The sequence below is a fragment of the Anguilla anguilla genome, chromosome 15 (genome assembly GCF_013347855.1).
Source record: "Anguilla anguilla isolate fAngAng1 chromosome 15, fAngAng1.pri, whole genome shotgun sequence".
Taxonomy (NCBI): domain Eukaryota; kingdom Metazoa; phylum Chordata; class Actinopteri; order Anguilliformes; family Anguillidae; genus Anguilla; species Anguilla anguilla.
The window spans coordinates 8,999,420-9,024,461 of NC_049215.1; the positions used below are offsets into that span (position 1 = coordinate 8,999,420).

Sequence of the window (25,042 nt, forward strand, 5' to 3'; positions counted from 1 at the left end):
GAAGGCAAAAGCACATGAATAGACTGAAAATATATACAATCATACAGTGGTGAGGAATGCTGTGGGTGCCCTGCGATGGACTGGTGAACACTACAGGGATTATTCCTGTCTCACCCAATGCATGCTGGGATAGGCTCTAGCGCCTTCCGCGACCCTGACCAGGAATAGGCGGGTATAGATAATGGATGGATAGACGATGGTGAGGGGATTTGGATGCAAGGCAGCTTGCACGTTCATGTTTAAGCTGTTGCAGTTGAAAACATCTGCCGCGATCACAAAGTCAACTATCTGAGTTTTTTGCCAGATGAATTCAGGCTAAATGTGACATGTTGCATAGCCTACAGTACATACAGTGATATTAAATATTGTTTTGAAAGGGGGTTAACGTTATGTATTGAAGGTTGCATTTCCTATGCAGTGACGAATGAACTGAATGGTACAGGAAACATTATGCATATGTTTTTTTTGCCTCTTTCCTCATGAATAAACATAGTTTTGTCAGCCCTAAAGGATGAGTATCATTATGGATTAAGGTGCTGTATAACAAATGGAAAGGAACTGTAAAAGCACTAGCATATGTTTAGGGGTGTTCCCACCATGTCTCAAACTGTGGCAGCTGTGGAGAGACGGATCATTCATACACCACATGTTCAGAAAAAAAGACTCCCGCAAACGTTGCACTTGCATGTCCTCGCTGAAGCCTCCTCTGGGAACCTCCGCGCTCCTCCGAGGAGCATTTAAGGAATCGGAATGTCCTTAAAGATGGCGGGGCCTCGATCGATTTCTGCGCCACGCGAGGACAGGTAAAACAAGCGGGCTGAATGAGCCCAATGTCATTTTAAAAGACACCCCTCTGCAGGAGGGAAATGCACTCAAATGGGGTTAAGATCTTCACTCAGTACCATTTACTAATGATTGGCTTAGGCCTTACTCCCTAAGAGCACACCCAAGCATTGCCAAATCCTTGCCAAATACAGAGCGATTGACATCTATCCCTTACTCGGAATTATAAGAAGCCACAGGTTTCGTACCTTGCAAGTTCTTCTTTCCTTCTTAGGCTGCAATCACACAGGACACACATTAACAGCATCTTTTTCCCAGTTATTCTCAATGAGTTTGAACCATTTTCTACACTGCTTTTGTGCTGTGAACACCTGATGTTTATCCACTTGGGGTGCCTGGCTGTTTTTAAGGTGCGGCCAGAGTTAAAATGATCCTACTTTGATGCGCACAGAGGAAAAAAGCAAACTATGTAATTGTCATTCTTATGTTCACTCATGAAAATCTCATGAAAATAGAAGCACTCCATTATGCTGCCTTTAGCTTCCACTGTAAACATAGGAAATGGAGAAGTCGGTCTTTACAGTTTCTGCCCACCCGGAGTTGTATGATTTCATAAATTATGAGTACCATTACAAAAATAAGCGGTTAAGGATGGCAACAAATTATCGCTGTGGTAAGTTATTCTCTGGTTAAATTAGTTCCCAACTGCTGTTACAGAAGGCCAGGTGATTGACAGGAGTGGAGCAGGATCGCCTAGCAACAGCATGAAAGACACCTCCAGCGCTGTATTCAGGCTATGTTTACTAAAATCAACACGGGTAGTGAGGCACGCGTTTCAACCTACAAAGCACATCCTGTCTGATCGCAGCCTTCTTCAACTGAAGAGAGCTCAGCAACTGAAATTACTGAAATAAAACATGAAATTCCAGCTCAGATTGCTATTCAAAGGTTATAACAACTTAAGTATTTCATTTCCCTGTTGTTTTTTTTTTCCAAGTCTGAAGTTTGACCCCCATTAACACATGGTCCTCTGTTACAAAGCAAGAGCGAGACATGTTCTCCTGGGGAGCAGGGTCTGCAGCTGCTGCTCCTGTTCGCTCTGCAGTCACTGTGCAGGCAAGAGAAGTCTTCATGTGCAGTCGAGAGAGGTCTTCATGCACAGTCAGAAGAGTTCTGTATGTGCAGTCAGGAGAGGCCTGTATGCGCAGTCAGGAGGTCTGCACGCGCAGTCAGAAGAGTTCTTCATGCGCAGTCAGGAGAGGTCTGCATGCGCAGTAAGCACAGGAAACTTCCTGCAGTATGTGCTCATGATGAAACAGGAACACTCTCGCAACAAAAATGTACAGTACGTATAATGAGCAGCGATGTGCAATTTATACCACTGGGAGTGGTCAGCTTTTTATATCAGACCACAAGGTACACCAGGGATCTAAAAATGTGTGTTATGGTAGGTGTCACGCGACCAAAATGTACAGCGCTTGACGAGCAGCGATGCTCAGACTAGAAACACTAGACCTTCATCACCTGTCAAGCAGTTCTGCAAATTTATGTGCTTCCATTTACTGATTTAAAGAGTGAGAAAATGCTGAAGAAATTGTGTCAAAGTGACATTGTCTACAAGAAAAGGAGAGGCTTGTTCGTAAATTATTTCAGTTTCTCTCTCTGTCTCTCTCTCTTTCTCACACACACAAACGCACACACACACAAACACCTTTTCCTTCTAAATTGATATTGAGCCCTGAATGATGTCTAAATTCTAATTGACAGTTCTAATTCTAAACGGCAAAGAGGAACTGGTTGCTACTGCCTTTAGGAGGCTGGAAAAGACCCAGCACAGAAAAGATGCCTTTTAATATTTCAGTTTTTTAGGCTGACAGGCTGTTATTTCAGATTCTCATCTGTGCTGTTCTCACATGTGAAATTTTGCTCAACCTTCATACAACACAACGCTAACCAGGTCATCCTGGGGCCTCTGTGTACTTAATTAAAACAAACTAACAAAGACACACTGCAGTGGACAAACTTGCTCGGCTGAACTTCTTTTAAAAGAAGACGAAACCACAGATAAAGCACAAAGACAGACGAACACAGGGCAGGCAAAGGGCTGAAAACGAAGAAACTAACAAGGAGACGGTAAGAAGAGCCGCAGCAATGCGGTCAAGGCTGACAGAAAGGAACAGGCAGCGGCAGCATTATCCTTCCTTTCCACGGGCCACCACCTTGTTAGGGCAGACCCTGCTTCAATGCGCTCCCGCATTTCCTACTGAGGATTCCTGCAGCCAGAAAACAGAATGGATACATTTCTCAACAACTCCACATGAATAGATACACAATAATGACTTCGGCATAGAGCAGAATGATCATAACCCGCCTGTTTTCTGTAACAACCCCAACTGCTTGTCTAGTTTGTTCACCCATATGAAACAACACACTATTATCTCTGTTTTTCAGTTTTATTTTTTTCACAAACAACAGGGACGTAAGGCCTTTTGAGCCTTATAGTTTAAAAGCATCTCAGTTCAATGAGAAGAAAATAATTATTTAAAGCTGGTTTATTATATATTTAGTAAAGCATTTTTAATCGAGAGAACACTGAGAGTGTACAAAGGAAATTAGAATTGGGATAATATGAATAATTTAGCTTTAGACTCTGGAGCAAAACAGCATGGATGGGAAATAGCTATGTCTGCAAACAAGCGTATGGTTTAATCGACTCCCTTACACAAACATAGGCTCAGGGGACATGGGCTGTCTTCAGAGTCACGCAACTGGGTTTTACAAAGACAGGCCTTTTCAGAGGATGTTCTGATGATCCTCAGCCTTTGGTACGTTTACCAGATCAGACATCTTTATTCTGACACAACAACACGTACAGACCACTGACCAATGGTGTGGACACCAGACAAAGGAGCTTAAAAATATGGCCACTATCCGTTTTGTTCTTCTACTAGTCATTTTCTATCTGAATCTGTAAAATATGAGCAAAGCAAAGAAACGGACATGTTTAAAGGGCAAATTAAACGCTTTGCTGAAACACAACATTGCAAACCAACTTCAGTTACAGTAATTGAAGTCGATTCCCAAATGTGGCTTGGCGCAAATGCTGTATTTTCACAAGACAAATTTTTAAAAAAATCATCTTTGAAAAAAACACTTTAGAAAAAAAGGCAGGTTTAGTAGTTGCACTAGAACATTCTTTTTTAGAAGCACAAAAGTATTTATATCATACATACAAGGAGCGAGCAAAATTTCACACACCCGTAAACTTAAAATTCTCAGTGGCATTCAACAATAATAATGAACTTCTAAGTTGTTTGGGCTTAGACCAACAGCCTGTCTTTCAGTAAAAGAGCAATTGTGTGTGCTTCCTTTAATCTAGTATTAGCAGCCGGACTGTTTGTTATGCTTCATCAAACCAGACAAATAACTTTCCCGAGCAGGAGCGGTAATGAGAGTTGTCAGCACAGTGAACGGCTCCCAGTGTTTGCACTGTCGCGGACACGATTCCTGTTGATATTTACAGAACATAAAAGAGTACAGTGCCTGGGAATCACAGGAAAGGTAATGGAATTGCTCTGAGAAATTTATCTCTTTTACGAGAGAGCTCTTTGAGCTCCTCGGATATGGCGGAGGCGGGGTTCCATAGACTTAAAAACGGGGAAAACACCTCTAAATGTGTTAAAGGTGGGTTACTGAGATCTGATTTTCAGCCAATGAAACCTGTCCTTTAAACATGTCACAATGGCATTACAGGATGTATGTTCCTCAGGGAACATCTGATATTTGAAAACATTATTACTTTTATTTATCTCTAAACAGAACGGACACTGGTGCATTTGTAAAACGTAGCAGTTGAACAGTCCTGATTGAATCAGAAGTGTCTGTATTAAAATAAACCTTCACTCTAATCTACTCTCCTGTGCCAAAGATGAAGAACTACAAAATGTGTAGTCCAAGTGTAGATCATATCCAAGGAACCTTTAGTGAAATGTCCCAGTGTGAACAAACAGACAAAAATCACACATTAACATAGAAAAACAGCTTTATATAAGACCAATACAAAACATTATATTATACCCTTATGTATAAATTATAATCTTTAAAAATATATATTACAATTGATGTACAGGATGAGGAGGAGGAGAGGGTGACGGCCCCAGGGGAAGGGGGGTGCGGGGCAGGGGACGGTGCGGTGGGCGGGGCAGGGGACGGTGCAGCAGGGGGGTGTCCTCAGTGCATGGCCTCCCAGGGGCCCGAATTCAGCCTCGTCTGATGGGGAGCTGGGACACAAGGAGCAAACAGAGAGAAGCACACAGGCGAACAGAGCAGTCCCCTGACAGACACGCTACGGAGCCCAATTACAGAGCCTTACCAGGGCCTCCGTTTAGTCCTACTTTAAACAGGCCACTGACCCTGACCCCCATCGCGGTTTAGCCCACTCCTTTCAAACACTCACTCCTCCAGTGTGAAATGTGCACCAGGTCGTAATCTGAACGGGCACTGGTCTAATTTCGGATGATTTGCCCACGCCTGGCACCGGCTTTCAGAAGAACGGCATTACTGAGAGTACACACGGCTGCTACAGCCCAGCAGCTTGAGCAGCAAGAGAACCGCACTGAAAAGCTGCTGGAGGACAATGTGTGAATGATACGGCCTTCCTCATCTGTTAACGTGTGTGATGGCAGGAGAAACTTGAGAAAGAGCGGCGCTCAAACAAAAATTACATTTTTTTTTAGTTTGTAATGAAATACCGAGAGATCCCACATATAAAACAGGTAAAACTATGCATGTCCTAGATCATAAACTCTTCGCCCACAAGTTAGCAAAACCTGAAGGGGATATGCAGAACTACTACTTAAAAAGTAAACTGTGTAATCTGGTGTCCCTTAGTGTTTCCAAATCTATCCACAATATCTAAATTATGCATTGGTCTAAATCATAAAATAATCATATATTTCACGACAAATCAACTGTTTTTATGCATTAAACTTTTACATCATTTTCAAATGGGAATTACTATATTACCATCAGTATAGGTGTCTAAGATATCTAGGGGTCCAAAAACTTAAAAAATCTAAAACCTTTACAATAAAGAATAAAATGCTTTTTGTCCATTAAAAAGCATATACATGTTTGTGGCTTATAATGGTTTAAGATGAAACATTGATGTCACATTGAAAAAAAAACACTGTGGCACACTGTGGTAAACATAACTAATTATGTAAATATTCACTCTTGTACTCTGCAGTATGCAATCTTTTGTTGCATGGTGATGGGATGACATTTTACAAATGTTACTATTTAAGATCACTCCAAGGGAAATTTAACATTCATCTAGCACATATCAGCACACAGTACATTTGGTAAATGGACTGCATTTGCATTTGAACAAGTATTTTCCATGCCCTAAGTGACAAGTATAGCCCATGGAGATCCTAATACCCTACATTATGTGCAACAGGATTGCAATAAAATAACATTCCACCATCAGAAAAATGTTGGCAATCACATTTGTAAGGGAGTAACCCGTACACAATGCCCATTTTTCATTACTTCACTGGGTGGCTGCCTTAGACATTTTTCACTATATTTGCTAAAATGTTTTCTTGAAACTGCTTGCCAATTTAAGCAATCACTGAAAATAACATCCAAAACAGAGTTGGCAAAGAAAATGTATAATGCTTGCATTTACCTGCAAGTTATATGTAAGGTCATATTTTAGGGAGGAAGCCATCGTTTACCTTTCTGTCACAGAGAGCCCCGGAATACCCGCTCCGACAGGCGCACACGTTCGGTCGGACACAGCGGCTCCCAAACAGACACCTCTGCTCGCAGATCGCTGCGGAGACAACCCGCCAATTTACGCGCCAGCCAGGCCCGGGAATCACCCCCCAGCGAGGGCACAGCTAGCAACAAACACACCTGCGGCTGATCTTCGCCTGTATGCACACGGGTCTGAATACAACCAACCTGTCCTCAACTCTCACTCACAACTCTGAGTGCCAGACCTTTCCTCCTCACTGAGTCTTAGAACTCAGACATCACCAAGGTTGACGCGCTAAACTGTGAATGTCAAGAAATAAATTAACTAGTGAAATTTAAGGACGCGCTTGGCTGAATCCAGGACAGAGAGGAGTAAACAACAGGGGTTTCTATGCTTCATTCCTGACAGTATAGCTTCTGCAGAGTACATCACCTTACATTGCGACCCCTGCACCAAACACAGTTTAGAGACTGAATGATTTCAGGGCAGGAGAGTGTGTTCCTGAGTTTAGCCTGAAATAGCTCCATTATATACTGGTCTGAATACCCCTGCGCCAATCTCATCTGCTTGTTGGAAATGAACATTTTATGGCTGTACACGCTGAGATTTACTAATGGCCATTGCTGGCAGTGCAGAGGGGGTACAAATGGAATTATAAATAAATCAATTCATTAATTAATGATGACAATAAATCACCTTTACAGCCAGTCACAAATTTAGCCGGTAGTAAAATAGTAATATGACATCCTAATTAAAGTGAAAATGTGACTGTCCATAATTTGGGAATTTCTAATGCAGGGTCGTGATTTACCTCATTCTACAATGTGGCAAGCACTTTATATATTAGCAGATATCATGAACTTCATGGTGACAAAGACATATACTGTATATATTATAGACTTGCTAGCAGAGAATATTTTAATACAGATACTGCATTCAGATGGCAGTAGTGGAGGCACACAGAGCAGTTTAGATTTGTTCAGACCACAGAGGGAGAAAGAAACAGTACTATAAACACTGTCCTGTGTTGGTAAAGGTTATAAACACTGTGTAGGGTTGGGACTTGGTAAAGGTTATAAACACTGTCCTGGTTGGGGACATGGTAAAGGTTATAAACAGTCCTGGGTTTAGACTTGGTAAAGGTTATAAACAGTCCTGGGTTTAGATTTAATAAAGGTTATAAACACTGTGCTGGGTTGGGACTTGGTAAAGGTTATAAACACTGTTCTGGTTTGGGACTTGGTAGAGGTTACAAGGTGTGTCCCCTGAAGATTGTAATGGGGGAACAAGCATGCCCAGGTACTTACGGACTTGGCATAGCATGCCCTGCCACCCGGGACCACAGTGGCAGGTATTTGGCCCCACACACTCTCCTCCATTCAGACACTTCTGCAGACAGGTGGCTGTAATCAAAAGCAAAACAAGTCAGGGAAGCCTACTATCAAAACAGCCTTTAGTCCCTCTGATATTTGATATTAGTCAAAGGACTGGGTCACTAACTTCAGCAATATTTAATGGACAATAAAGATTTATATTCTGAAGATTTCTATTCTTTTCTAAAAATGACTGCACTCAGTCAAAACTACCCTCAGCGTGTTGAGTGGTATCAGCCAGTGAAAATGCTTTTGACAGCTCAGATGGTGGAATTAACACAGAAATTGGCAGCAACGGTTTGAACTTTTGATCTGTGCAGCTAAAGCATCTGTTCGGATACCCGTCGAATGAAAGGACAAAGAAAACAAAGCAGACCTTTCTGTAAAAGCCAAACTGACCGCTGAGTTGGCAACAAGCACATCTAAGGCAGTTAATCAAACAGCCACATTCAGAGGAAAGATGAACAGGGAGAAAAAAAACAAATGGAGGAGATCATTTTTTAAATAGACAGAGACAACATGCCATTTATAAATCCACCAGAGCCTAGGTATTCAAACTCAGTTCTGGGGACCCACAGTGTAGGCTGGTTTTCCCTCCAACCACAATTGCAATCCCAGAATTTTAACAAGCTGTTAACTTTTCATAATTAGGTGCTTTTCATGTTTATAGGGATTATTTACCCTCTTAAGCTGCATTATGTCAGAAATAGCTATGCATGTTATGAAGAATAAAAGGCCCAAGTGCACACTGTGCATAGCAACTACATAAATTATTTAACAGATCAAGTTAAAGACTGAGGTGAATCAGTAGGCTCCTAATTGGTGAAAATGTGGACACATGGCCACTAAAACTGACCATTTGGTAGATTATGAAGAATTCAAAGACAGAGCAAATGATAATGAGCCAAATCTGCACTGTGAAAAAAAAGACTTGTTCAACAACCTAATTAGGAGCCTATTGATTCCCCTCAGTCCTGAATTTGATCAGTTTAAAATTTTTGTTACCTCTTTTAATGCGGTTGTTTGCAATATACAATATCACAGCGTGAACATGGGATTCTATTCTTAATAGCATTCATAGCTATTTCTGACATAATGTGGATTAAGAAGGTAAATAATCCTTATAAACATGAAAATCACCCACTAAAGAACAATTAACAGCTAGTTAAAATTCTGGGACTGCAACTGCGGTTGGAACAAAACATACACTAGAGCTCTGCAGACAAAATGGCCATTTATGCAACCAAAATGAAATGAGGACATTACACTGTAAGTTGTCAAAAATTGTGTTTTGAAAGAAGAATTGTAAGTGTGTTTAGCGTGACCTACAAGTCTGATTGCATGTATGGACAGCTATAGTTATGACTTTTGCGAGCTATCAAAAGTCAAACGAGAACTTGGGAGGCGAGGTGAGCCCACAGCTTTTCACAACACGACATTCAAATTTTACTGCTTTCTGCATTCAAATTATTTATTCTTATATCTGAGTTTAAAAAAAGTGATATTATTTACATGTTGTCCATTAGTCGACACAAAGGAACATGTAACTATCATTTCCTTTCTGTAGCAGGTGCTCCCAGTTAATTCAGAGCCAAGCACTGATTTTAGAAAAAATAAACCCAGAAATAGAGAAATCAGAGACGGGTTACCCAGTTCTGACACCCTGTTAGGCACCATTAAAAACCTGATCAAATATGAAGAAAGCATAATAAATATCTGCTTTGTAACGGACATCACAAACTGTAAGTTACAAATATATTTGATGAATCATTGCTTAACACATTCGCATTTATTACTGAATTACTGTGGAATACCATAAAAAGCAACCCTTATTTAACTTGCATTATCTGTAGTATACCCATATTTCTATGTCTGAAGATATATTTTTACGCAAATACGCCAGTACTGTGGATAGTGGAAACTGGTATGCGTTTTTTAGCTTTGGGTTTAGGACAGGTGCATCGGAAGATGTGAGATGCAGCTCACCATCTGCTGCTAGAAGTATAAACTATGCCGTTTCCTGCCCAGAATGCATTGGGAGCAGAACCAGCACTCTGAGCTCCAGTCCTGGCGGTTAAAGTGAAAGTGCTGTCTGAGGGTGTGAACTGCTGACCAGCTGGGCATTTGGCATTCCCTGCAAACGGGTGTTTTTAGCGAGGGTGAGGATGCTAGCGAGGGTGAGGATGCTAGCGAAGGTGAGGACGCTAGCGAGGGTGAGGAAGCTAGCGAGGGTGAGGACGCTAGCGAGGGTGAGGACGCTAGCGACGGTGAGGACGCTAGCGAGGGTGAGGGTGCTAGCGAGGGTGAGGAAGCTAGCGAGAGTGAGGACGCTAGCGACGGTGAGGACGCTAGCGAGGGTGAGGGTGCTAGCGAGGGTGAGGAAGCTAGCGAGGGTGAGGAAGCTAGCGCAGCGGCGTGGTTCGCGGGGACCATACTCACGCTTGTCGCAGCGTTTGCCTCTCCAGCCGGACGGACAGTCACACACGTCAGGGCCGATGCACCTCCCTTCATTCATGCACATGGGCTCACACACACCTGCCAACACCAGCACAGGAGTACATTACACCTGCAGCCTGCACCGTAGTGTGTGGATGTGTATGGTAAATCAGTGGATGTCTATAGTAAATGGGTGGCTGTCTATGGTAAATGGGTGGATGTCTATGGTAAATGGTTGTGAAAGCATCCATGGTTAGTGACTGATGATGAGAAAATTTCCATGCTGCCTTACCTCCCATTTAAACCCCACATTAAACAAATGTATATCTTCCATTTAAACCCCATGTTTAAAATCTGCATATCTCCCATTCATTGTTAGCAATTGATATTTCAGGCCGACTGCGATCCCGGGCATTTCCTGTCTAAACTACAGGTGACCCCAGGCCATATGTAGTTTTCAGCACAGGGGAGCATGCTCACGTCCCTGGGCCCTGTCTCCCTTTCCAGCTGCTTCTCTCCCCTATGTGGCTCAGTTTACAGCACGCTGCGCGTTCGCTGCCCGATGAGGGGCGGGGTCTCCCGGACTGGCGCTGCCGCGGGCGCATGGAGGAGCATGTGGCGGGTGAGGTACTCACTCCTCTCACAGCGCCCCCCGGTGTAGCCTTCAGGGCAGGAGCACACGTTGCTACGGATACAATGGCCCCCGTTCTTGCAGGGGGGGTTGCAGACGGCTGGAAAAAAAACCAAAACAACAAAATTAATAGTGGTCAGTCACACAAGGTATGTGATGTGTGTGTGTGTGTGTGTACGTGTTTGAGCATTTGTGTGGGTGTGTGTGTGTGTGTGTATGTGTGTGGGAGGGGAGGTGCATGGAACGCTGTACTATCAGAAGAAAGGAAGGAGTTACTCTGAGGAGTTACTTTAGGGTAAATTTCTCCGCAGCCAGACGTATTGGCAACATGCCAAACACCTGAGGAATTCTCAGAGATCAAATGATCCAGACTCAGCCAATCAATCAAGATTTTCTCTTGTGTCAAAATGTTTTGTTTCACAAGCCCTTTAAACGAGGAGATAATCACCCTAATGACTCTCTGTCTCGTATTTATTTTAATAAAACCGTAAAATGGAGCCAATGCACAGCTGGTTTGTAGCAGAGTTCGGCGTGTGTACGTGTGTTTACTGGAGATGATGATGTCACGCCCTCAGGAGTCATGGTAACGGCTCCATTAGCGCGCCTGTCTGAGGGAGAGGGTTTTTTCTGAACTCAGCGTGATAACCGTGTCTTGTTGCCGTGGTTTGTGAAGGTCGAGTGGTTTGATCGCAGCGCAGCCTACGACGGGCCCGGGCACACAGCCTACCGTTCTGACACTGGGACCCGTAGAACCCCCGGGGGCACACACACGCGTTCGGACGATGGCACACGCCTCCGTTCAGACAGACGGGACCGCACAGGGCTACGGAGAGACCACACGGGACACCGATCACCGGTCAATGCACGGTCGCAATGCACAGTCACAAGGTTCCTGGAGAAAGGTCTGGATTCTGGGCTAACATTAGTCATTAACTGATCTAAAACAAAACAGATTTTATGTTCCCAAACAGTCATCTCTGAACTGGCCAAACTATATTTTTGAATAAAATGAACACATTTGTATGTCATAGTTAAGGACAAAAATGGATTGAATCCAAGCCATAGGTTATCCACTTGAAAAACAAATAGATAACGAGCTAGCTGAAATAAAAGAAAAATAAGGAATTATAAATCTTTTCATTATACAATGTCAAGGACTCTGGCTAATGACAATAATATATCATAATTTTAAAGTAACGATACATCTCTCTGCCTGAACTGCCTATTTTACCAGCTAGTTAAACTACCGCTGACAGTAACATGGTCAACCCATGTTATCATTTGCTCTGTTACATCCCTTATAACAATGACACCGGGCTGGCCAGTGGAGGATGGGCTCCCCTTCTACAGCCAACATTTGAGATTTCTGCCAATTGGGGAGTTTTTTCTCATCACCATTTGAGTGTATTTCTTCCCTCTGGGGGGTTTTGCTCGCTTTTTGGAGATTCAGACCTGGTTTTTTGTCCAATTTTCTTTTGTATTTGAAATGTAAAGAATCTTTGTGACAGTGTCTCTTTAAAAAGCGCTAGACAAATTGAATTGAACTGACAATCACTGCATGGCCTGATAGACACATACACAGAGATACACGCATCCACACACATACACACGCACACACCCACGCACACACACACATACACACACACACACAAGCACACGAACACACACACCTACACGCAAGCATACACACCCACACACACGCATAGCCACACACACACGCATAGCCACACACACACCCACACACACGCACAGCCACACACACGCATAGCCACACACACACATACCCACACACACGCACAGCCACATACACACACACACACCCGCACACACGCATAGCCACACACACACACACACATCCACACACAAGCGCATTAGCGCTTTGCTAATATGAATGCAGATTGCGGCCCCCTCCCCCAGGGGGTACGGCCCGCGGCTCCCTACCTGTCTCGCAGGACGGCCCGGTCCAGCCCACCTGGCACCTGCACTCATCGGGAGAGGCGCACTGGCCCCCGTTCTGACAGTGCCTGTTACACACCACTGGGGAGAGGGGACAGGTGCGCTCCCGTTAGGAAAGGCTCGCCCAGCAGAGGTGAACAGAACCCGGAGCCGAATGAGCGGGACGGTCCCGTGGGGGGGGCACTTACTGGTCTCGCATCGGGGCCCGACGAAGCCGTAGGGACAGGAGCAGGTGTCCCGGCCCACGCAGGTGCCCCCGTGCTCACAGGGAGAGCTGCACAGCGCTGGGGGGGGGACATAACACAACGCGCTGAGCCTCAAAAACACGCGCAGGCTACAGGACCCCACACGGGTACTTTCCTCCTGCCTGATTTCCTCTATTATTGCACATTTATCACACTGAATGTTTCCAGAGCTTTAGATAAAAGTGTGATATTAGAGAAGGTAAACGGAGTAAACACCAAACACATTTTTTAAATTATTATTTCATTTATAATTAAAAAAAGTCATCAAACATCCATATCACCCATGTGAAAAAGTAATTTATTTACTCAATCAACCAATAAATCAAATTTAATCGATAATTAGATTCATTACAGATGATTGAACACAGGCTTGATTGCAGCCAGCCCTGTAGAATCTGAACCTCACTCATACTGAACCTTACCATCAGAGTGAAGTAGTCACCACCAAGCTTCTACAAGCAGGTACTACTGTCACCCTTACAGAACAAAGGCCCTGCACAGGTACTACAGTCACAAATGCTTACAGAACACAGAGCCCTGCACAGGTACTACAGTCACAAACCCTTACAGAACACAGGGCTCTGCACAGGTACTACAGTCACAAACCCTTACAGAACACAGGGCCCTGCACAGGTACTATAGTCACAAATGCTTACAGAACACAGGCCTGTGCACAGGTACTACAGTCACAAACTCTTACAAAACACAGGGCCCTGCACAGGTACTACAGTCACAAATGCTTACAGAACACAGAGCCCTGCACAGGTACTACAGTTACAAATCCTTACAGAACACAGGGCCCTGCACAGGTACTACAGTCACAAACCCTTACAAAGCACATGTCATCATTGACACTGGTGTACAGCGGAGCTCAATCGCTCAACCACCCTCTCTCTTTCCTGTGACTCCACCTCCACCTGCCATTCAGTCCCTCAGGGTCATGTGATTCTCAAAATTTCTCCTTAACTCTGTTTTACAATTACATGCGAGCGCTCATTTCATTCTTCACAAAAACAAGTTTGGCAAATTAATTTCACTGATTGCCAAACTCGCCAAACCGCGTCTATGAAGAATGAAATCAACTCTGGCTTTTAATCACAAGTCAAAGTTAAGGATGAATGCTGATTGGATACAGGCCTCTGTCTCGTGAGGGTGCCTGTGAGTGGGGGCTGTCCTGGTGACGCGGCGTTTGGAGGCGGAGCTTGCGGAGGGGGGGGTTACCGGTTTGGCAGCTCTCTCCGTGGAAGCCCGCCCTGCAGTGGCACACGCCCGGAGCGATGCACTGCCCGCCGTTCTGGCAGCCCGGGTCGCAGATGGCTGAAAAGGGGGGGGGAGAAATGAGGCGGCACGTTTGGCGGGTGACCTGGAGCTGGTAAAGTGAAGTGAAGGTGCAGGAAGTGATGTCGCCGAACGCGCATTACCGAGGTGACAGCTGTGGCCCGTGTATCCCGCTTTGCAGCGACACGTGTTGGGGGCCGCACACTCCATGTTCCGCCCGCACGGGCGCCTGCACACGGCTGCGGGATCAAACCACAGAAACGACCGGAAACAATGAAAAGGGATGCCAGCGACCTCTGACCTCTGCCTTCTCAGCTCATGTCTTTTTACTATTCCCTACAAGTGCTGAAAACCTGCGATTCATCGTTACTACATGCCAACGACTTTTGGGAGTTACTCAGTGCGCTCCTGGGGTTCGCTTCACCAAAGCTGCCTCTGTGAGATGCGACAGATTTCTCCCACTCTTTTTGGGAGTGCTTCACGTAGGAAACGCAATTACAGGCCACGGTTGCAAAGTACGTTCATGTAGGAAATCAGTAAACTGGCTGTAGCTCGTCCGCCTTCCTCGTTTTGGTTTTGTATTGTACTTCTACTGAACAGCAGCACTCCTCTGCTCTACGTGGGCTGGCCACGGGTGTCAGGAGCCAAGGTATCAAAGGCTATCTGTCGGATGGAAAAATTTGTCTTGGGGTCATTTTAAATTTGAATTATACGGATACAATGTAATATCATTTTAACAATTTATTTCATTTGAACTATTAGGTCTCCCCAGTATACCTAATACAGCCTACACTAAACCTACCCACTGTCACATGGAAGCCATCCATCGGTAAAAATGTGCTTGATGTATTAAAGTAGCCCATAGCCTAAAAAACTAAACACTTATGCACTACTTTTTTGTAAGGAAATCCTTGAAGCAAGCCTGGTAAGGCTATGTTCCTGTTAGTGTTTGACTGAAGTTCTCTGTAAAGAAGGTCTCATAAATGTAATATGTCATGCTGTGGAAATCCATATCATTCGATCAATTCATTATCTCTGATTATAAGATCACAGACGATTCTTTCTGTAGCCTGCTTCCCTCTCCACACAGTCAGAGGAAACGCCATACTTGCGAGGAAATAAAACTGATTGCAAGTGAGGCCTGTAGTCGTCACCATTTTAGTTGCCGTTCGCGAGAGACGCATCTTCAGGAGACGCGTAATCTTTTTGACAAGATATCACAATGAAAATCCTCGCAAACCGCTTTTGTGAAATGAGCCCCAGGAACAGAAGATGAGCTCCACGATAGCACGGTGGGCCAAGGAGAATCTTTAACAGCCTCTGAAGAGTTCCACAGGCGAAGCAGCGCTTTCTCATTCAGTGATAAAGAACTGCACAATCCCTCATTTGTAATCACTCCTGGTACCTGGTCATTTATAAAGTCCGGCCCATCCAGTGTCATTGGCCTATAAGGTCAGCTGACCTTTATCAGTGTTCAAGCTCAAAGCCCGATAGGTGTTCGGTCATACTGAACAAATTATCATCCCAAACATTTTCTGTGTCCCCTGTAGGGGACATGAGTCTCTGGTCTGAATCTCAAGAACCATATATTCTACTGAAACATACACTAGCCAGGGGCATTCAGTAAAAATAAAATATATAAATATTTTGAAAATAATTAATTGCACTGTTTGTTTCATCTATGACAAAAGCCAAGCACCTGTGGGACTGCTGTCAGTTAACTGCAGTCAGTACCTGCTCTCAATACCTACTGTCAGTTAACTGCGGTCAGTACCTGCTCTCAGTACCCCCTGTCAGTACCTGCTGTGAGTATCCACTGTCAGTTAACTGCGGTCAGTACCTGCTGTCAGTAACCACTGTCAGTTAACTGTGGTCGGTACCCACTGTCAGTTAACTGCGGTCAGTACCTGCTGTCACTTCAGTATGCTGTACATCACGCGTACAATGCCTGTTACACGTGTTCCCTAAAACTGCATTTCTACCTGCCCATGGACCGCCTTCCACCTCCCAGCCCGCTGTTTTCTGAATAACAGCAGCTCACTTCTGAGCCAAAATAGGTTTATCCCCTCCCGTAGATTTTCAGTTTGCATTTTTATTGGCTTTTTAATTCAGTAAAAAGTACTTTTACTTTAGGCTGAGGACCGTTATTATCATTGCGTGTTTAACAGTTGTGTACAAAATGAAGCAGAATGTGTTGAACTATTCAAGTATTGCACATTCTATCTCAAATTCTAAAAGTACCAATTATACAAACACTGTCCACAGTTTTAATGATAATGAGTGCGTTTGGAATTGACATGAGACTCCTGTAAACGTTGAGGCTGTATCAGTAAGGGTTCTGTTGCGTGTGCAGGCTGTTTGGGGACACTGTACCTCTGCAGCTCCGCCCATCGCCGATGTACCCGGGGGGGCAGCGGCCACAGCTGAAGCTGGTCTCGCCGCGGGGTGAACAGGGGACCCCCGGGAAGCAGGGCATGTGGGCGCAGGTGAGGCTCGTTTCCACGGAGACCAGAGCATCGCTGACTCGCGGGATGTAGGGGGAGGGCAGGGAAGGGGCGGAGCTAAAGGCTGAGCCGGAGACCCTCCTCATGGGCGTGGTGTAAGAGTGAGGGTAGGGGTAGGGGAAGGGCCGCACAGGGAGCGGGTCGGAGGGTCCGTCCTCGTCCCCGTCCGCAGAGAACTCGGATTCGGCGAGGGTGTGGGACGAGATGGTGTGGGACAGGACGGGGTGGGATGAGACAGAGTGGGACAGGATGGCATGGGATGGGACGGCGTGGGATGGGACAGGGTGGGATGAGACAGGGTGGGACGGGACAGGGTGAGACGGGACGAGGTGGGAGGAGACAGTGTGGGACTGGGAAGTGTGGGATGGGACAGATTGGGATGGGACATCGTGGGACTGGGCGGGGTGGGACGGGACGGTGTGGGATGGGACAGGGTGGGAGGAGACAGCGTGGGACAGGACGGGGTGGGAGGAGAGCGTGTGAGCCGCCACCAGGGCGAAGTTCAGCGGGACATCCGTTCTGGGAGGAGCCTGTGGCTCGTCGTCGCTCTGCTGTTTCCTCGTGGGCTGTCCGCCTGTGGTGGCGTGTCTTGCGAATGCGCGAGGTGCCGTCGCCCCTGACGACGCGCTCGGGGCGGGGGTCTGAGCAGAGGGGTACGCCTCCTCAGGTGCTTTCCTCCTCACCGTCCCGTTAAACGGTCTGGCACTACTGACCGAGGGGGGCTGGCTGTGGGGCGCGTGGGGGCGGGGCTGGAGACGGTGGGCGGGGCTCGAAGGGTCGAGCCGCCGAGGCGGAGCCTCTCTCCATTCGGTGACGGGTCCCACAGCGGCGTTGTGGAAGGTTCTCCCCCTGGAGGGCAGAGCGGGTAAGTGCAGCTGTGGAGCTTTGCGCAGGTTGTAGCTAACCCGCTTGCTCTTGGCTTGAGTCAGGCGGGAGGACGGAGGTGGTGCACCTGCAAAGACAGGAGTGCTGTGACAGCAGAATACGCCTCACAAACAGGAACCGTATGACAGAACAGCGTACACCTCGCAAACAGGAACCGTGTGTCAGGACAACATACACCACACAAGCAGTGACAGTGTGACAGCAGAACAGACACCTTACAAACAGGAACCGTATAACAGCATAATATACACATCAAAAACAGGAACCATGTGACTGCAGAAGCAGCACCTCACAAACAGGAACCGTGTGACAGCACAGCGTACACCTCACAAACAGGAACCGTGTGACAGCAGAGCCAACACCTCACAAACAGGAACCGTGTGACAGCAGAGCCAACACCTCACAAACAGGGAGCAGACTAATGTACGGCGCTAGATCAGACTGAGGAGATGTGTATAAAAGGAATATGCGTCATGCCAAAACAAGCAGTAGTGTGTATGTGTCTGTAAAACTACATTTAAGACTTCAGCTGACACAGAGTTTACATTCAGCACTATTTATGCAGCACTCATTATGTACAGCACACATTTCGACAATTTATTGAAGCAAGTAAGGGATAATCCACAACGAGGTGAACTGTTATCGAAAAATAATGACTGACGTGGAGGGAAAGTACCCCCCATGTGAAGCGGAGGCATAAATTAGCATCTGCTAAACTGAAGAGATGGATAGAAGTCACCGGTGACTACCGCTAAATCCATACGGTACATGAGGGAAAATATCTCTGTGTGCACCTGACAAAGTGGAGTGCAGGGGAGAGAGCCATGTGTGCATTCTGTACCTTACACCGCCATTACTGATGCACTACCAGATCGCAAGAGACAGCCACTCTCATTGCATGAAACAACAGAATTATTTTCCTGCTCACGAAAAATAAACAGGCCATATTTTAGTGACATTAATTCATCATCTGAAAGCCCTGTGTTGTGGACAGATACAGGGGTAGTGAGTCCCGAGAGAGAGAGAGGGAGAGATGGTGTAAACCAGAGTCTGATAACTTTACACTGAAGCAGAGATGACAAAATGGGATCCATTCATCATCCGGTTGAGAATACCATCTCGGATTAAGTGAAAAAGGAGCGGATGTCAGATTAAAAACAGACGTAACGGAAGGATAACCTCGCGGTGACATCAGATGATGTGCGCTTAGGTGCGTGCTAGATTTCCACCCGTGATATGAGCAATGCCGAAACACCTGCGGAATTCATTTTCAATTTCACTGTTTGCTACGAGTGTCTTCTCCGGGTACAGTTATCGGACGCGAGGTCAGAAAAATAACGCAGGAATGAACTTTAGACAAGATTCTCCAGGCTTCTTCTTCAAGGCTTACTGAAGACTATCAGGGCCTAGCGATTGGATCTTCTTCAGGCATCTACCTTGTTAAAAACTGAGCACCAGAAGTAAAGCAGACAGCAAATCAGAAAACCCAAAATGGCAACTGCCTAAATAATCACATTTTATAATTTTACATTCTTTAGAATATTTTACACTGACAGACTCAGGTATATGTTAAAGTCATTACACAATTCAGGAAACAGAAGCAGAATGTGGTATGTGCGGATCTTAGGTTCACACAAAGTTACACAAAGTTACACAAAGACTGCTCTTGCCTGATTGGGACAGTTTGGTGCAGGTGTGTCCGTTGCCGTGGTACCCGGGTGGGCAGCGGCCACAGACGTAGCCCAGGTAGGGAGGTCTCCGGTCGACGCACTGGACCCCGGGGAAGCAGGGTCGGCTCGCACACTTAGCCTTCACATCCACGGGAGGGGAAGGGCCTGAAGACCGAGCAGAGCACGCTCGTCACCCTGGGAAAGCGTTTAATCCTGCAACCACTGTTGCTGCAGCAGAAACTTCACCATAATTTACACTTTAAGCATTTGTGAGTTAACATAATTCACACTAACTACAGAATCATTAAACTTTGCAAACATCTATTGTTTGTTGACGTGTCTATTTTAGGACTGTAGTAGCATTCTTTATAGTTTAATATGGATGTTCGCCACAAGAATCTGATTTGTAATATGGCTCAAGTTTGCACAAATTGACTAACATTTGTTGCTTTATTGATGTTGCACATTTAGCAGAAAGGATGAAGACATTCAGAAACTGTGTTAAGAAGTCGCTTGGCTACAGCCACTCAATATTGTGCTTTCTTTTGAACCGTGATTAGGCCACGGGGTCACAGGAAGCTGTCAAAGTATTGGAAAATATTTACCATAGTGTATTAATTTATTAATTGTCAAATGTCTACACAACAAACAATGCTACTGTAGCATGGCAGAAGTGCATTTAGATGTAGCTAACAAAGAATTCACAGTAAATAAATGACAAGAGCCAATAGTACTGTCAGGCAACATAGCCGATTCAACATCAAAGTCGTTTTAGCCCTTCCTCATGGTCCTCTGTCTGGCAGGTATGTGCATTTAGATGGACTTGAAATGGTTTGGGCTGGTCTGTGCTGATTTAGTGAAATGAAATACATAAGTAATGGCTTCGGGACATGGAGAAGTTCTCATTTAAAGTGCCGCAGCCTTCCAGAGTCTCTAATTAAGACTAATGTGCTTCTGTAAAATGAGAACTGCAAATGACATTGGGACCAACGCTTCATTGCAGCAAGCGGGAGGGCACTTTAATATGTATTATATTACGCTCACTTAGCAGATGCTCCTACACTCTTCTCTTTAATGGCGAAAGAGACCATAAGTGCATCCACCAGAGCTGCGTGAGTAACAGCAGCAGACCTGCCTAATAACAACATCAATCAAACACGAAATGTTCACTCACGCCAACCTAGGACCATAATGCAAATCAGATTCATATTAAAACCACAGAGCATGCTGTTACAATCCAAATGTTAACAGACATAGATTTTTGGGACGTTATCTGGAAATTTAGACAACTCAGAGGAGTGACATGGCAGAGGAAACAAAATAAAAGAGAAGTGAAGAGACTTAATCTTCTGAAAGTGCATTTTTATTAGGGCATCATTAAATGAACTGGAAGTAATATATAAAGAAGCAATTAATAATAATGAAATATTTAACAGAGCAACTGTGGAGGACACTGGATTTATTTTGAAAGTTACTGTCTATTACAATGGACATGCTGGACAGTTGTGCTGGACTGATGTAACCTGGAGGCTGTTAGTTAGCGTGACTCTGGAAAGATGGCAAGTTGCCGATACATTTTCATCATTAAACGTGTTTGGAAAACAAATGCTACAGTATATGTGAGGCTCACTGTTTTCGGTTTTTACCAATTTTCACCCAAAAAAAAAAAAAAAAATGAGCTCAGATATTGGAGCAAATTCTCAATAAGGTCTTCAGAAAAGAATGTCTTCTTCAAAGTTCATCGTGTGAAATGACTCAGTTTTCAGGCGATGCTTGGAGCCCCAATGGAAGAAAATCTATGCATTGATGAGCAAAGTGTCATTCGGCAGAGTAGTTCAGTGAAGCGATATGCAAAAGGGAAGCCAAACCCAGGGGGCGTGAAGATCCACACCCCCTGTGGCAAAAGTGGTTTTGCCTACACTTTCCTCATCCACCAAAGTGCTATCATGGAGCTCTCCCAAGACAAGGAGAAGCAGATGGGACTAGGAGCTGCTGTGGTTCGCCAAAGCGTCCGAGATCCCCACCACAAGCGGCATTTACTTCTGCTCTCACAATCTGTCAGTGGTACTGACTGAAAAGAAAATACATGCTGCTGGAACAGGCACTGCCAATTAAAAAAAAAACATCTCATGTCAGGCAAGGACATATCAAAGAAGGAGAGAGGGAGCTATGATGAAGTCCTGATGGCCTTCCACTTTGTTGGGGCTGGAGATGTGGATAAAGACTCCTCTTTATGGGAGATGGGAGAAATATGAAAGTAAATATGTGCAGGTCAGCTACCCAGAGGTGGAGAGGAAACACAATATGGCCATGGAACCAACGGATCAGTTTTGCCTGCACAGAAACAATGATCACTGTGCAGGGTCAACTTAAAGAATAAAATGAATAAAACAACAAAACAGGAGAAAATTCGCTATAACCTGTTTTAATAACTTCATGTCCATTGAGACATGATGTCCATTGGAGTGGATATGAACAAAGATAATAAAGACACATGGTATCATTAAAAATGTAAGCCTTATTTCCACATGGCATGGATGTCAGAATAAATGCAAAATAACTTTTTTGTCAGGTCTGAAGGGGTTAAAAAAATCACCCAAACAGTTCTGCAGTTCTGCTTTAAATTCAATTTGAAGTGGGAGAGCTAATTCCTGAGTGGATGTAATTAGCACAAGCAGTGTTACGTTTCTAATTGTAGCCCCAGTCCGCTTAATGATGATTGAGAAATGTGGACATTTTGCTCGTTTCAGCACATTTGGTAGGCAAGAGAAGATTGTGCTGTAACAAACAAGTGAGAGGTGGCCCTCTGCAGATAAATAAATAAATGAGTTACTTTTAAATAATAAATTACCAGACAAAATGAACTGGGTCCGAAGCCAAAAAATCTGTGTAAGGTAAGTTAAGTGGAGGCGTTCCAAAGCTTCAGTCAAAACGTTGGGTGTTATATTGTACTGCTCCGTTCAACCTGACTAAAGAACAAAAAGAAAATTAGAAAGAAGATTGTGCTGTCACAGGAGGACCTCTGAAGTGACAGTGAATGAAACTTGGACCCAGGAGGGCGAAAGCGCCCCGAATCTACCTCTACCGACAATCCCGCTGGGTCAGCATTCTGCCCGCTCCAGAGATCCTCTGCAGGTCCAGCCCAATCCTGGGCAGGGGGGCGAAGAACTGGGAGAACAGCCCCAAAGGATAAAGCCGTAGATCAGCTTTCCTGCTCGTATGTGGAGTGAAATGAGAAGGATCATTTTAAGAGACAGATGAGGTAGGAAAGCTAAATTTGCAGACTGAAGACTTATACATACATCAGAGGCTGGGTAGCTTGATAAATGAGCAACTCTCAATGCCTATAGAGTCAATATGCTGTTATTACATCCACAAAAATAAAAGCATTTTCTGCTAAAGCCAAACACGGGTCCCGTTTTTGATAGTTTCCCCTCAATTTAATCCCACAGAGTCAGCAAACCGTCCTCCGTCAGACAGGTTTATGGCTTTAAGACCGAAATGTTGCTTTGTGTTCATTTGAATTCCCCCCACCAACACCTCCAAAAAAGATGAGAGCCAATCTGCTGGGCTGTGGACAGTGTTATTGCTACAACAGAAGTGCTATTACTATAACAGTAGTGTTATTACTACGATAGTATAGTTGTTACCACAATAACAGTGTTATTACGACAACAGTAGTGTTATTACTACAGTTACAACATTACTACAACAATAGTAGAGTTATTACTACAATAACGGAGTTACTACTACATAGTTGTGTTATTACTACAATAGTGGTGTTATTACTACAATAGTAGTGTTGTTACCACAATAACAGTGTTATAACTACAACAGTAGTGTTATTATGACACCAGTGGTGTTATTATGACACCAGTGGTGTTATTACGACAACAGTAGTGTTATTACTACAGTTACAACGTTATTACTACAATAGTGGTGTTATTACAAAAATAGCAGTGTTATTACTACAACAGAAGTGTTATTATGACACTAGTGGTGTTATTACGACAACGGTAGTGTTATTACTACAGTCACAACATTACTACAACAATAGTAGAGTTATTACTACATAGTTGTGTTATTACGACAACAGTAGTGTTATTACCACAATAACAGTGTTATTACTACAACAGTAGCATTATTACAACAATAGTGGTGTTATTACAACAATAGTAATTCTGTTACTACAACAGTAGTGTTATTACTACAATAACAGTGTTATTACTGCAATACTAGTGTTATTACTATGATGGTAGTGTTATAATTACATCCGTTGTACCGCAAAGTGCTGAACAATTTTATGCTCTGATAGACATAGAGTGGAGGGGCCTATTATCTTTGCAGTATCCGTGGTCCAGCTAGGTCAAAGCTGCCTGGTTACAAGCTCTGCTTGCTCGGCAGGGAGAAACCTTTCCCCCACTCTTCTAGTCAGAAAAGTACTGTCTCATGATGTGAGGGATAATAGTCTTAGTTTATCAGCAGACTGTGACCAATGAACTGATTATACACTGGTATAAAGACTCACACTAAAAAGTTTCCAGAACCTTCACCGCAAGCTTATAAAGCTGACGTGTTACTTCTCTCAGTGCCGTTATACATTTATTTATTTCTTTTTCTTCTTTAATAAAGTGTGCCTTTTTTCAGCTCGGTCTGGACTTCAATATATTTTGCGAAGTTTTGCAAAGAATTGCAAAGTTAATTTTATCCTTCAGAATATGTGACTGTTTGCATGTGTTGTGCAACCTTTAAGACTGTGCTGGTTAAAGGTACAGTATGCAACCTTTTCTACAGCTATCCCTAAATAAACACGATAAAACTGTAGCTGACATATAATGAGATTTTTAAGAGAAATTCAGCACTTCAGACTGTGTTTATATCTCTATGTCCTTGAAATTCATTATAAATTGCTCTTTTTTTATAAACAAAAAGGCATCATTGCGAAATCAAAGATATCCTGTGTGGTATCATGAATACATACTGGCAAAATCACCCCCTAACCATAGAGATTTTCCTGATATGCCATACCATCCTTTCATATGATTTTTAAAAATGAATAATAACAATTAAATGGAAAACATTCACTACTTTCAAGTCACCAAAAAAAACCCCATTATTATTAGGTCTGCTTTCAGAGTGTTCTGATGTAACAATTACTATAAGCATTGGCAAGTATGGCAAGTGAATGTCAGTATAGCACCTGCTTTCCGACGGTAAAGTATCCGCCCGTGTGGGAAGCGACGGCCGTTTCTAGGTGAGGCGGAGCCTCTCGGAGCCTGCTCTTCGCTCCGCACTGCCTCAGAGCCCGTTCGCGCTTTTTATCCGCGGTGGAAGAAATGCATTGTGGGAGAACTGCCGCTGACACGCGCACCTGCGCAGGTAAGTCACCCGCAGCGCAGGCGGTGATGATGTAACAGCAGATTAAGCGCCGGTGGGTCACCGGCAGGTCCCTAATGACCCCTCAGAGAGCGTGCCGTCCTCTGCGTCATCACATTCAGGCTAATGCACGGGAAAGAG

At 44.4% G+C, this 25,042-nt stretch overlaps 1 protein-coding gene across 2 annotated transcripts in view; it reads right to left on the reverse strand.

Annotated features, from left to right (window-relative positions):
- Positions 1-4,807: 4,807 nt before the first annotated feature.
- Positions 4,808-25,042, reverse strand: part of si:ch211-246m6.5 (von Willebrand factor D and EGF domain-containing protein) — an 88,448-nt gene continuing 68,213 nt past the window's right edge. Inside the window, exons 21-32 of one of the 2 annotated variants that reach the window (XM_035392697.1) lie at positions 19,526-19,690; positions 16,840-17,922; positions 14,610-14,705; positions 14,410-14,505; positions 13,132-13,227; positions 12,929-13,024; positions 11,715-11,810; positions 10,992-11,087; positions 10,360-10,455; positions 7,855-7,950; positions 6,525-6,622; positions 4,808-5,063 (exon numbers count right to left, since the gene is read on the reverse strand). In XM_035392697.1, coding sequence (XP_035248588.1) covers positions 5,043-5,063; positions 6,525-6,622; positions 7,855-7,950; positions 10,360-10,455; positions 10,992-11,087; positions 11,715-11,810; positions 12,929-13,024; positions 13,132-13,227; positions 14,410-14,505; positions 14,610-14,705; positions 16,840-17,922; positions 19,526-19,690 — 2,135 coding nt within the window. In that variant the 3' untranslated portion in view covers positions 4,808-5,042. Of the gene's footprint in view, positions 5,064-6,170; positions 6,623-7,854; positions 7,951-10,359; positions 10,456-10,991; positions 11,088-11,714; positions 11,811-12,928; positions 13,025-13,131; positions 13,228-14,409; positions 14,506-14,609; positions 14,706-16,839; positions 17,923-19,525; positions 19,691-25,042 lie in introns of those variants that run through there. The other variant, XM_035392696.1, reaches the window with a different exon arrangement.